The 13,838-nt window shown below is 48.5% G+C and overlaps 1 protein-coding gene across 1 annotated transcript; it reads right to left on the bottom strand.

Moving 5' to 3' along the window:
* Positions 1-360: 360 nt before the first annotated feature.
* On the bottom strand, positions 361-4,058 carry LOC123049497 (uncharacterized). Its single transcript, XM_044472404.1, has 2 exons — positions 3,846-4,058; positions 361-2,306 (listed from the first exon to the last, which is right to left on the bottom strand). The coding sequence occupies exon 2, from the start codon at positions 2,114-2,116 to the stop codon at positions 665-667; it is 1,452 nt and encodes a 483-aa protein (XP_044328339.1). The 5' UTR covers positions 2,117-2,306; positions 3,846-4,058; the 3' UTR covers positions 361-664.
* Positions 4,059-13,838: the final 9,780 nt, after the last annotated feature.

Genomic DNA, 13,838 nt, shown 5'->3' with positions numbered 1-13,838 from the left:
GTACAGTGATATAAAATTGTGTGGTACTTGGAACATGAGTGTAAGTAGTTTTGTACTGCTAATAAACTAATCAACCTAAAACTTGATTAGAAAATCATGTCGCGGCAATCATGTTTTTAGCTTAGTAGTGATAGGAAGTCAGCTTGATTACTCTAGTGAACCTGCATTAGCAAGAATAGAAAATGTATGAACAGTATAACAGCGCAGCTAACTAGGGGCAACAAAGAACTCTGACTGAAAGAACTACATTTAGATCTGACAATCATTTAACTACACACACCAACATTAAGGGGATGCATTTCCAAAATTCTCAATTAAAAGTATAAAACGAAGCCGGACATTACAGTCTTGCTGCTTATAGCTTGTACATTGTTTAGAAGAATTTTACTTGCAGCTATATATCTATATCACCAGTCCAGATCGATCGAACTCCAGAGAGACCATGGATCGACTGGGAAAACCCAATTAAGTTCTACATTTCCAAGCAAGATGAATGGACTGACTAGCTAAACACTGACAAACCACACCAAAATTAAAATGACACTGACAGACACTGACACTCTGATACACCACTACCACATGCTCGCTGTAGTAGGCGTAGCTCGGACCCCAAAGCAGACAAATGTCCCATGGCTGGCTAGGGTTTTGCTAGCTCTACTCCCAATCACTCCCAAGGCATCATCTCGTTGAGATCAAAGTCCCGGGGAGCGCCATCTTGGGCCGCTGGCACTGCTGCCGGAGCAATGGCCAGCGCCACCGCGGCTGCTGCAGCTAGAGCAGGCGGAGCAGTGCCCGGCGGCGCGGCGGCAGCGGCCGCCTGCAGCCTGTCCTCAAGAAAGTGCTTCCGCATGTGGCCGCCGAGCGCCTGCCCGGTGGAGAAGATCTGACGGCACCGGACGCATGTGTGCGACACCGGCTTCGGCGGCCGGAGGCTGATCTGGAGATCCTCGCCGATGATCCCGCTGGCGCTGGCGCTGGCGTTGGCGCCCTCTTGGCGCTGGCGATGGGCCAAGATGTTTTGCACGGCCTGGGCCACGGCGAGCCCGTCCACCTGCTGCGCGGCGGCGCATCTGATGGCCCTGTTGTGGCTCGCCATGTGGCCGCCTAGGGCTTGGTGGGTGGGGAACGACTTGAAGCAGGACGGGCACCCGTACCTCCGATCCGACGCCGGCGACGGTATGCGCCTCACCGGCGGCCTGACGTCCTCGGGATCTGGCAGCGGCCGAGAGGAATCTGGACTCTGGCTAACTGGATCATGGAGCCGTCGCTTCTTTAGCTTCTTGACGCCGGGGGAGATGGACTTGTCCTCGTCGCGGACCACGACGGGCGCAGGATTGTTCACAGGCTCCGACGCTGCGATGAAGTTGGACGGCTCGACCCCGAGCGCCCGGGGCTGCAAGATGATGCCGAAGATGTGCTCCACCGGCGCACGCGTCTCAGCCTGCTGCACGTGCTGCAGCGCGTCGGCGCCGGCGGCCATGTCTGGTATCACAGGCTGCTCGGGCTCCGGCGCGACGGGGTCGGCGACATGATCAGCCGGTAGCTCGAGCTGATCGGCCCGTGGCATCTGCATCTCCTGCTCCGCAACGGCGGCGTTGCGGGCCTGCTGGGACAAGTGCAGGAGAGTGTTGGCAGCCTCCTCCTCGGCGGTGTAGGTGGACTCGAGCACGGACACGGGCTGCACGGTGACGGAGGTGGCTACGGTCGGAGTGCGGCCGCGCTTGGCCGTCAACGGCCACTTGGTCGGGAGGTCATCCTCCCTCCACAGCAGTTTCCTCGCCTTGGCGTCTCCGCGGGTCACAGAAGAGGCGGAGGCGACCGGCGTCGACGGGCGGATCGCCCCCTTGTTCCTCCTCCCCGGGTGGCACCTGAGGTGCCCGTACATGGCCTTGTCCGACAGGAAGGCCTTGCCGCACTCGGGGCAGATCAGGTCGCGCGCGCCGCCGCTTCCCCCGCTGTTCATCCCCACCACCGGGGAAGCGCCGCCACTGCTCTGGCCTTCCCGCTGCACCGCTGCGCTGGGGGAGAGCTTGGGTGTCGTCACGTCGTCGTCCTCCGTGGCCGTGGCCGTCGCCGCCGCCTCCGCCGCCTGGAAGTAGAAGGCCCGCAAGTCCATGAGGTAGTGCCGGTTGTGGTGTGGTGAGTGGGGGTGTGGGCTTCTCAGCTTGATGGGTACTGTATCCGTTTCTCTTCAAAGAGCCGGCCGGGCAAGCGAATTAATTAAAACCCAATATCCTCCTTTACGCCGCAGACAAGAAACGGACTCTCTGACTCCCGTCTCAGTACAATTCCTTCTCTTCTTCCACCTGGAAAAGCAGGATCGGAAAGTGGCCAATCAGGTAAAGAATACCAAAAGTGAGTTTCCAAATATCTGGACATGCATGCACGGACCAAGAGAGAGCTCACATATAGCATGTCTAAATAAGGTAGATGCTCAATTTTTGTTGGACCAAAAAGCATAAAATCATGAGCTAGCTTTGGGTGTATATAACACAGCAAAATTGCAGCTGAGCAATGATATATAGATCTCCAGCTAGCTGATACTAGTGACACTCCACCTAGCTAGCTAGCCACTTCCAGTGAAGTAAACATGCAATGCAGTGTGACAGAAAAAGGAAAGTTCTATGCATGCACACCCAGGTGACAGGGGGTGATCTTCGTGCAGCTTTTCTCTGTCAAAAGCGTAACAGAAAACCCAGAGATAAGAACCACCACTCGTACTGGCTACTAGCAGCAGCTGGCAAGTAAATGTGGGCACTACATACTGCCTGCGGTAGCATCGGGAGAGGATTAATTAAAGTTAACGAAAAAAAAAGCTAACGATTTCTAATTAACGTGCATGTGCAGAGCTAATTAACCATGCAAATTAAGGGAATAAGTGGAATAATCCTACAATTAACCTGCTGATGGGAAACAGATTCCACTATATCGGAAGAAGATCGGCTACGCATTACACATGGACGATGATCGATGGATACAATGCAATGCAATTAGGAAGAAAATCAATAAATCGAGAAGGATTAGATCCAGGGCGCTTATTACAAAGGGATCCTGTGCATAAACCTGTGATTTACCAGCTCCAGATCTACCGCGCGCAAACAAAGAAACAAATCACGATTTGCAAAATAACTAGGCAAACACGTACATGCAGTAACCGAAATTTAGTCGGCATTGAAGCAGTGACACCACCAAGACAGCAGCAGCAGCAGCTCGGGGCCGGGTTTTAAAGAAGTAAACAATGGACATAAAGACCCACCCGAGAGAAGAGAAATAATAACAGAGAAAATAGAAGCAGCTGAAAAGATCCCGGCCGGCCGGCCGGGTCCAATCCCAGGTCAAGCTGAAACTGATCAAAGTTAGGAAAGACTGGGAAAAGAAAATCTCGCAGTGAGCCTAAAATAGAGCAGCAGAGAGACAATACGGAACGAACCTCGCCCAAATTGTCCCTACAAGATGAAAAGATCTAGCAAGTACTGGTAGTACCATGGGATTCTGCGGCCGGAAGCAGCTAGTACAGGAAGAAAGGGCAGCTCAAAAGAAGCAGATAACTTCCGCCGGAATCCAAACATGTCGCCAAGAAGGAACCGAATTGATCCTAAGAAAAGAGAACAGTAGTATGCGCATGCAGATTAATTGAATAGAAAAAAAAACGGCTGGTGTTCCCCCGGAAATTACCCACGCCTAGGAGCGACAGGAAGCTGAAGAGAGGCCGAATCCATGGCATGGCGTACGGGGATAATTAAGAAGACGCAAGAAACCAAATCCATCGCGTGCGTGCAAAACCTGGGCGAGAAGAGAAGGGGGCTGGATGGAGGAGAAGGTCGGGGTGCGGAAACTAATCTCACCTGACCTCAAGAACACCTGTGGAGCAGCAGCAGCAGCTAAAACCCTCGGCGTCTCTCGAGATGACGCGATGGGGGCGGGGGTTGGTAACCACCAGAATCGTCGATCCGCAGGAGAGAGAGACCACGAGGAGGGGGAGGAGAGGGGAGGCTGGTTTGGTAGCTCCCACCCCCACGCACGCACACCGCCTAACCTCAGTACTACTGGAGAGTATATCTGGGAGAGGGAGAGAGAAGAGGGGCACTAGTTATAGTAGGGAACGCTGATAAAGGGGGGGAGGTGAGGTGAGATACGGTGTAGCTAACCAGGCCGGGTGGGGGCCCGCCCCGGGGGGTTTGTGGGGATCGCGATTCGCGACGCGAGCTCCGAGATTGAAGGTACGGACGTGGGGAGGGTGGCACGATGATTCTACTCCTACTGTACCCACAGGCCACAGGCCACAGGAGGATCAATCCATCGCTCGGTTGCTCTCGCTCGCGTGCTTCGCTTTGCTTGGCTGGCACTCCGCGCTCGTTAACTTAGCAGCAGCAGCACTAGTTCTTTTTTTCCCGTTTCTGTTACCGGCCGCGTATATCTTCTCTTTTGGCCACTTAACCCTCCTCGCGCAGTTGCTGATATCTGGGCTGGGAGGATTTGAACAGCTACCGCAGTAGTTTTTTCTCTTGTTGAGAATCAAACTACCGCAGTAGCTGGCGCAGCACTTTCTGTTTCTTTTGCAAACGAGCTTGGCGCAGGGTTTGTTACGGTACAAAGTGCGCTCCCGTCAACAATAACAACAACAACAAAAAAATTGACGGAATGCGATCCCGTCAAAAGAAAAAAAAAGAGCTGAGGGAATGCGATCGGAAATATTTGCACCTTATTTTAGAGGGCATTGAAAACCTACCTTGTATATGCTCTCAGTGTGCATCTCATTAATTAACGCGTGGCACCGGGCAGTATATGCTCACTCCTCTACTCATTTAATCTGATTAGTAATTCAGTGAAAGCTTCCAAACATAGCCTTGCTTTTTGTAGCGGCGTATAATCTTGCCCCCAAAATAATTTATTTTGGATGGTTGTTGCGGCGTTCGATTTCACCGGTGTACCAGCACGTCGTCCGAATAGGGGGGGGGGGGGGGAGAGGAAATTTTAAGGCGTGAAAGTGGTGTACCCGCTGATAACATTTTTTTCTTCATTTACTTTGTGTGTGTCTGGCCAAGGGAGATGGATCAAGAGTGCATCCATGGACCCGCCCTACTTGAGGGATGCAGTAGAAGCGTTTCTAGCTAGAAGGTCAACTCAAGGTCAATGGGGGGGGGGGGGGGTTGAACGTGTAGACAGTTAGAAGGTTGTCGGAGTCCCCCTCCCTTCTCTAAAAAAAGAAGGTTGCCGGGGCGACGACTAATCCGATGGTGGCAACCATCATAGATGGAATATAAGGGCGGGACACAGATACAACATGGTATGAGAGGACATGATGTGGCTAGTCGAATATGATCAATGGTTGAACAACGCGATAGATTTTCTAAAATGGAGACCAGCATCTACGCTTTTTTGAAGGTAAATCATCGTATCTTATGCATGAAGGGAAAAGTAATAAACTACAATGATACAATACACCTCAAGTGCCATAAAAGGTTACCATTATGTTAGCGCATCCATATTTGATAAAAACAAGTCATGCGCTACCATGTCAAAAAATGGCTACAACGAGTTTGTAGCGATATGAATACTAACCTACAAAAACTTGTAAACTATGACTTAACCATGGAGACCAGCAAAATATCACATACTCCCTCAAGTATGGGTGCGGGTAAGGTTGTGCCCAACCTAGACGAACAATGCTACGTTGATGCTTATTTCATAGAAATGTTTGATTAAGCACTAAGGCCTAAGATGTGCATATTAGTAATTACAAAGATGAGTTGCATTGGCATAGATGAAGGTTGCAACTTTGTATAGATGCTTGATGATGATGATCTATACTTCGATACCCTATCTCTTTACACACTCATATATGTATCTTGAATTTCACGTGCCCTCGTGAGTTATCTGTCTAACCCCTTTAGAGCATCTCTAGCAGAACCCGTATAAGTGGTCAAACCTGCAAAATAACAGTTTTTTGCAGTTCCAGTCGAAAAAACGAGCCCGAACAGACCCCTTAAAATCGTCCGACCCTTAAAAAATTTAAGGGGCCCTATAAACGCGAGCCCGAAACCCTCATATCTACAGTTTTTGAGGGCAACTTTACCAGGGCCCTGCATACCGGTCAACGTTGGCGGTTGAGGAATCTCTGCTCCCGCCAACGCCATGAAGCTCGCCCGGCCGCCGCGCCCTTCTGCCGCCCGGCCGCCGCACCCGTCCGCAGCGCCCGGCCGCCCGTCCGCCCGCCGCGCTCGCCCGCCCGCGTGGATGCGAGCAAGCTAGCTAACGGCCGCGCTAGCTAGCTATGAATTGATGCGAGCAAGCAAGCTAGCTAGCTACGGCCACGCTAGCTAGCTAGCTTGCTGAGTCCGGCCGTGCGCGCCCGGCCGCCGCCGCGCCACCCCGGCCTCCGCCCGTGTGTCATGGCCGTCCCGCGTCTCTCTCGTCCGTTCGTCCACCGGCCTCCGCTCTGGCCATGTCTTCCTCGTCCGCACGTCGGTCGCCGGTTGATTTCAAATTGGCGTGAGAAGAGGAAGAGAAAGAGGTATATTCAGAGAATATTCTTTTTTACGGGTTGATTATACGGGGTCTGAGTCTGACCTCGCCCCGCCGGCCTGCATATGCACTTTGCCGTGAACTGCAAAACACTTATGCGGGTTGGGATTTTACGGGGTCTGCTAAAGATGCTCTTAGTTTGGTCATGTACGTCCTTTCTAGAGTAAGATGATGTTGTGTTATTACTAATTACAAAGATGAGTTGCATTGAAATAGATGAAGAATGCACCTTTGCATAGATGCTTGATGATGTATCTATAGTTCAACACCCTACTCTCTAAACATTCCTATAGGTATCTTGAATTTCACATGCCCATGTGAGTTATCTGTCTAACTCCTTTAGTTTGGTCATGTACGTCCCTTCTAGAGTAAGATGATGCTCTTAAAGTTACTTGGCTAGCTGGTATGCTGGTATATTTTTTGAAAAGAGCGAGCAAATTTGTTGTGGTGCAAAATGTCATCGAGTTTAGTAAAATATATTTCCATATAAAATAAAGTAGGAAAAGACTTGTGAAAGAGAAGATGGATTTACGTTCTTCTCTTTTCAAATGCATACTAAGTTTACCACACACATTTTTATCTTGCTTTAGATATGTCATTACAGGTGACAACCAGTAGGTCAGTGACCAAAGTGGTAACTCCTCAAATGTTCTACACATTGAAATGCATTCACATACAACATGAGTAATTTTGCTTGTGAAACGGCATATCTTCTGTCAATTTATTAGTTGTGGACAATTGATGGGACAGTTGCTTTTGATAGTGATCCGACAATGTCATTGTCAGGACACAGGTGAGGCAGAGGTAAATTAACGCACAACTAGACCATATCTCGTGGCCTACCAAGAAAATTAATAAAACCTTACCATGTATAGTTTTGTACTTCTTTGGATATGTCATTACACGTGACAACTAAGAGGCCAGTAAGCAATGTAGTCAACTTTATAATAACTCGTCGGATTTTCTACATTCAAATGCATCCACATGCAAGGTGTGGCATTGCTTGTGAAGCTGCATATCTTGGCCGCTAAATTATTAGTTGTGAACAGTTACCGGGGTATCTAATTTCGGCAATGACATTTCGAAGACTAATCTGCCCACAACTAGAGTCATATGACTTGGCGTACTGAGCTAATAAAAATCTTATCACACATGATGTTATCCTGCTTTTGATGTGTCATTACACATGATAACCAGCTGGTTTGTAAGAAATGTATTCACTAATGACCCCTGAGACGTTCTACACATTGAAATGCATTCACATGCAAAAAACCCTAGTATCATTGGAGAAGCACCAAATCTTGAATGTTGGGCTGTCAGTTGTGAGCAATTGTTGGGACGACTCGTGTCAACAATGACATTCCAACAATGTCATCGTCGAACAAAGTGGGGCAGTCAAATTAAAGCACAATTGCAGTCATGTGATGTGGCGAACCAAGACAAAAATCTTTTCACACATGGTCTTATCTTTCTTTAGGTATGTAATTACGAGTGACCGTCAGTAGGTTAGTAAGCAATGTAGTCATTTTTTGGTGAATACGCATTGTTGCGTATCATTTCATTGATAGGGGGGGGGGTAGTACAGGGTGAAACTCTAGGGATCGTGCGCCGAAGGCGACCCGGAGAGTGCAACATGAGCAGAGGGGAGGGTGCTCAGCCTCGCTACAATAGATCTTAGGTTACAGGAATGATGGATGCTAACTTAGTTGCTCCAGCACGTGCCCACAGGCAGGCCTCGTCTTTGATTGTGCGAGCAAGATCATCATTTGAGGGCCGGGCATTATCGAAGACAACGGCGTTTCGGTGCTTCCAAATGGACCAGGCAGTGAGCGCGACGAGCGCGATGATGTGAATCAGGCTGATGGGCCGGTAATCCGTGATCGCGGCAGCGTCAGGTTTCTTGGGTAGCAGAACGAGGAGGGCCTCGTTGAGCTTGTGAAATCCGCGCCCGTTCATGGTGTAGAGTTTGTCGAAGGCCTCACAGATGTCCGCCTTGATGATTGGCCAGCACGCCCGGAGGAATTCGGAGGTGAATCCGTCGGGGCCGGGTGCTTTGCCCGTTGGCATCTTCTTGATCGCGTCCCAGATCTCCTCCTCAGAGAAAGGGGCGTCTAGCTCGAGGAGGTCGAAGCTTCTGTGGTTGATCGCGTCCAGACGGAGGGAGTGGGCCCGGGTATTCGCGGTGCCAAGGATGGAGGAGAAGTGTTTGTAGGCCACCCGCGACAGGGATGCCGCATCCGTGATCGTCTCATCGTGCACGCGCAGGCTGAGGATACGCTTCTTCTGGCTCCGGTGCGCTGCGTGGATCTTGTAGTAGGCGGCATTCGTGTCTCCCTCCTTGAGCCAACGGAGCTGGACGCGCTCGCGCACGAGGCATCGTTCGAGGGAAGCTAGACCGAGATAGGTACGTTTAAGTTCACGCCGGAGCCAGGTCTCGATGGGTGAAAGAGCACGGTGGTCTTGCGCGACGTCAAGCCGATAAATGAGCTCGCGCGCCGTGGTTAACTGGGAGGTGATGTGCCCGACGGAGCGGGAGCCCCAGCTCTGGAGGCAACGGGCGGTGGCCTTCAGCCGCGCGAAAAGCCGCCGGAAGGGGTCGGCGTCGGCGGGGACAGAGTGCCAAGCCACCTCCACAGTAGGCATGAACCCCTCGAGCTTGACCCAGTCATCTTTACTAATAACTCCTCAAACTTGTATGTGTGAAATGCGTCCACCTGCAAATTGAGTAGCATTCCTAATGATGTTGCATATCTTGACTCCCAAATAATGGTTAGGTGGTTTTCAGAGTGTCAACTCATGAGGGATCAAAGATACTCTATTTTTTTAGCTCAGCCAGAGGCTAAATGCTCAATTATTCCCCGAGATACTGAAAAGTAAATGACATAAGGGATTTATACAGTTTCAGGACGTGTTGTGGCATAATACCCTACTTCCTAATTTTGGTTGGTTGATGTGACTAATATGGTGGGGTTTGCATATCCTCAGGAGAGCTTTGGGTATGCCCGAGATAGCTTTGGTGGTGGTCGGGTTCTAAGGAATAGTGCAAACTACTCGCTCGAGCACCTTTTTTTATCTCCTATCCATGATCCTTGCTATTTCTCTAAGTGTGTCCTCTGCCTTGGCCATGTTGGGGGCACCACAACGGTTGCTTACACTTGTGTGAATACAATGAATAGGTGGGTTGTAACCCACGTGACACCTTTGACTTTATAAGCTTTGGACCTTCGAATGATCCTATGAGCCTCAGTTTGGTCCTTGGGCAGCTCTTTGCGTAGTAGGTATGCGAGGAGGGGTTCGGTCCATGGCGCAATAACTGCCATTATCTGATGAGCCGAGGATGTTTCCTCGACAGCCGAGCCCCCAATTATCCCCTTGTCTTATTCAACGGCTAAGGAAGTGGCCTTTTTGGAGTCTTTTGATCCGGATACCGTATCATCATCCTGCCAGACGACAGATGGCTTGAAGAGTCGTTCTAGGAAAGTATTTTCTGGGACTGGGTCGCATTTAGCACCCATTCTGGCAAGAATATCTACAACTTGATTGCTATCTCTTGGGATATGTGGAATTCTAAACCCTCGAATTTGGCCGATATTGTTAAGACGGTGTTTCGGTATGCTGTCATCTTTTTGTCGTTGGCGTCGAATTCGCCGTTAACTTGAGAGATGGCGAGGCTAGAATCTCCCTAGACCTCAAGATGCCGGACTCCCATTGAGACTGCTATCCGAAGTCCATGTAACAGAGCCTCATATTCGGTTGCGTTGTTGGAATCGATGTACATAATTTGCAGTACATACCATATATTGTCACCTGTTGGCGACACGAGGAACACTCCAGCCGCTAATCCCGCGAGCATTTTGGAGCCGTCAAAGTACTTCGTCCAATGTGAATATGTATTATTCTCTCTAGGGAGCTCGGCCTCCATCCACCCTGCCATGAAATCTGATAACACCTGAGATTTAATAGCTCGTCTTGGTCGTATATGATTTTGAAAGGGAGGAGTTCGATGGTCCACTTGGTGATTTGCCCCATGGTATCCCCATTGTTGATTATATGCTGGACGTGGCTTAGCTCTCGAAGGGCTCTTTTCCTTTGGTTTCTTGACGTGTAAGTTTCGTAGATCATCAGGATCTCCTCCTCATCCGAAGATGCTGCTGGATGATTGTGTGCGACCATGTTTCCGAGGAGTGCTTCACCTCCGTTGGCCACTTGTTTGATCACCCAGCAAACTCGAAGGCTATGAGTTGGGTTGGAATTTAGCAAAACTGAGTGGATTGGGCATTGCTTATCCAGCAGACCGCCAAGGGCGGTTTTAGGTCCTGTTACAGGTTTGCTTTTCTTTTGTGATGGCTCGACTGACGTGGGATGGCAAGATTGTTCCTTTTTGCGGGTCTTTCCTCCCATCTTGATGTTGCGGTGCAGATCAAATCTGCTTGTGGTTTTTGATCCATCCACGTGTTCGCATTTCATCGAAGGAAAAGTGAGTTGTATCCACATGAAGAAAAGAGTTGCTCGTCTTCCATGACACAAAACCTTGACACCAGGTCTGATAGCGCTAAGAAGGTTTGAACTCGGCGCCAAGCGAGGGCATTTGAGATGCCTTCATCTCGGCAATTATGTCGGAAGGTTGCTAAGATATCCGAGTCACAACAATTTGGTATTCTATTTTTGACGAATGGGAATCTTGTCCAAAATTGCCGGATTGTCTCAATAGACTGTTGTTTTATGTAGATTAGATCCCAGACATCGGGAGGCCCTGAAGTATTCAGGCAATAATCGATGTGGGGGTGGGTGAGTAAAAAATCGATCCCAACTACATGTGGGCTTGAAGCTCCGACATGTTTGTTTCGAGAAGGGCGTACAATCAAGGAGCCAGCCAAATTAGTTTTAACATCTGAGTCCTCGACTCCTCCCAATCGGTTGACTTTATGGTCGTCAGATAGCTAGCACCTTGGCCCTTGGTTCTCTTCTATATAGAGATCTTTGGCTGGGGCGGGAGGGAAAGCATGGGGCTCGGGAGTTAACTCTCGCTAATCGCACTTCGACTCTTGATAGAGGAGGTGTGATCGACGGTGTTTTGATTCTTCAGGTGATCCGATGACATGAGATTCAGGCGTAGAAACCACGCCGTGAGGGTTTTGATCGTTGACCGATGTTTTCATTGATCCTTTGTGACTACATAGCGGGACCTCCATGGGCCACCAATGTCGGTACTAAAACTGGCGGATCTCGAGTAGGGGGTCCCGAGCTGTGGATCTTGGAATGATGGTGAATAGGAGATAAGGAAGACAGTGTTTACCCAGGTTCGGGCCCTCTCGAGGAGGTAAAACCCTATGTCCCGCTTGATTATATTGATGATGGAGTATCGAGTATAGGTCGATCTACCTCGAGATCATATGTTGTGTTCTAAACCCTAAGGGTGGTAATTGTGATTGTGTCTCTACGGACCTAACCCTCTAGCTTATATAGGCATCAGGGGTAGCTAGGGTTATACATGGTCGATTGCCAACTAGGAATAAACACACCAATATCTGGAGTTATCCTTGAAGTGTACGCCAAGTCTTCGGCATCGTCTGTCTTGATCACGACTGGGCTCGAGGCTTCCAGAGTCCTTCCTTATTGAGATCGATGGGCCATACGCTCGGCCTAGGGACTGTGGGTCAGCTAGGTGGGGACCCCTTAGTCTAGGTCACCGTCAGTTAGGAAGCTTATGTCTAGGTGCTAGTTACTCGAGTACCTCTAACCATCATCATGCTTCTTTGGTACCCTTGCGTCAGTGTCCTATCGATGTGTGCCTCCTGCACAAATGGTGCCTATGATGTCTCATGCTCATAGTTGATAGGTCACACATCTTATCGCACAGGGAGCATACTCAGTCCATTGGATGGTATTTACTACTGCCTACCAAACGTAGGCCTGCGGTGGTCTACCGTACATACGTTGTAACTTCATTAAATGCCTTGTCAAGAGTTCCATGCTACGAGCATTTCTTCCATGCCTTGCTCAACACACAAGAACTTCATGGCACCATTACTAATGACATCTCACTCTCCAAACATCGGATCTTTTTGAAGATACCATAATATTTAGCGAAGGCCTATGAAACCCCAAGTGGTATGCCTCCACAGGATACATTCTTTAGAGATGTCTGCTGATCTTTTTTCCTCAGCTTTATTTTTAACAAGCACGGTACTTTGATGCACCTCCAGTAATCCCGCGTGACATGCTCGGGATACCCCAGTTCCCGTTGTGCCGATAGTGGTCATGTGAGATGATGAGACAATAGATAGTGGATGCAACTAGGAGGGCACAAGAGGAGAGTGGAGTAGATAAATTTTATCGCGAGAGGAGGTAAAGATCGGAGAAGAGGATTGAGTAATATCCAACAGATTACACAACTAGCCGAATATAAACAATCGAGATAAGAATCATTATGAACTAGATGATACCCTACGCGTTACTCCAGGAACTGTTAATAAATGATTTGATGTTTAGTAAGTTTATGAAACATAGTATAAGTTGATGATAAATAGTTTTGTTTAAAATAAATATTGTTTAGAGTAAGCATCTAAAGAAAATTTCATGAAAAAGACAAAAAAGAGTGTGATTTTTGTTATGTTAATTTATCACCTTGACAGTATATCAGCGATGCGACATGACATGAAAACAACATATATAGTCTAGAGATAGTAGAGACATTTCAACCATTGGCTAAACATAATACAACGATAGCAACTATAGATATGCATTCATAAACAAACATAGCTCGCGTAGAAAACTAAAATGTGAGTTCACTCAAAATTTGATTTTCTGTAAAAAAAAGGCCACTTATAAGTCATTAGGCCTAATGTTGTGTAAATCATGCTTCTCACCAGATCAACCGTGTGCACTGTACTACAACCATTCATCATAATATACCCAGGTAACTCTAATTCTTTTTGTTTGTCTTGTTTGGTGCGCAACCATGCATGCTTCCCCCATGAGTCTAAGCTTAGTCCTGGTGGAAATGTGCCCTAGAGGCAATAATAAAATGGTTATTGTTATATTTCCTAAATCATGATAAAGATTTATTATTCATGCTAGAATTGTATTGACCGGAAACTTAAATACATGTGTGGATACATAAACAAATAAGATGGCCCTAGTGAGCCTCTACTAGACTAGCTCGTTGATCAAATATGGTTAAGGTTTCCTAACCATAGACATGTGTTGTCATTTGATAACGGGATCACATCATTAGGAGAATGATGTGATGGACAAGACCCATCCGTTAGCTTAGCGTAATGATTGATCAGTTTATTGCTATTGCTTTCTTC

This window comes from Triticum aestivum, chromosome 2D (assembly GCF_018294505.1).
Source record: "Triticum aestivum cultivar Chinese Spring chromosome 2D, IWGSC CS RefSeq v2.1, whole genome shotgun sequence".
NCBI classification, from domain to species: domain Eukaryota; kingdom Viridiplantae; phylum Streptophyta; class Magnoliopsida; order Poales; family Poaceae; genus Triticum; species Triticum aestivum.
Note: the sequence above shows the minus strand (reverse complement) of the source record. Positions and strands in the feature narration are given on the sequence as shown.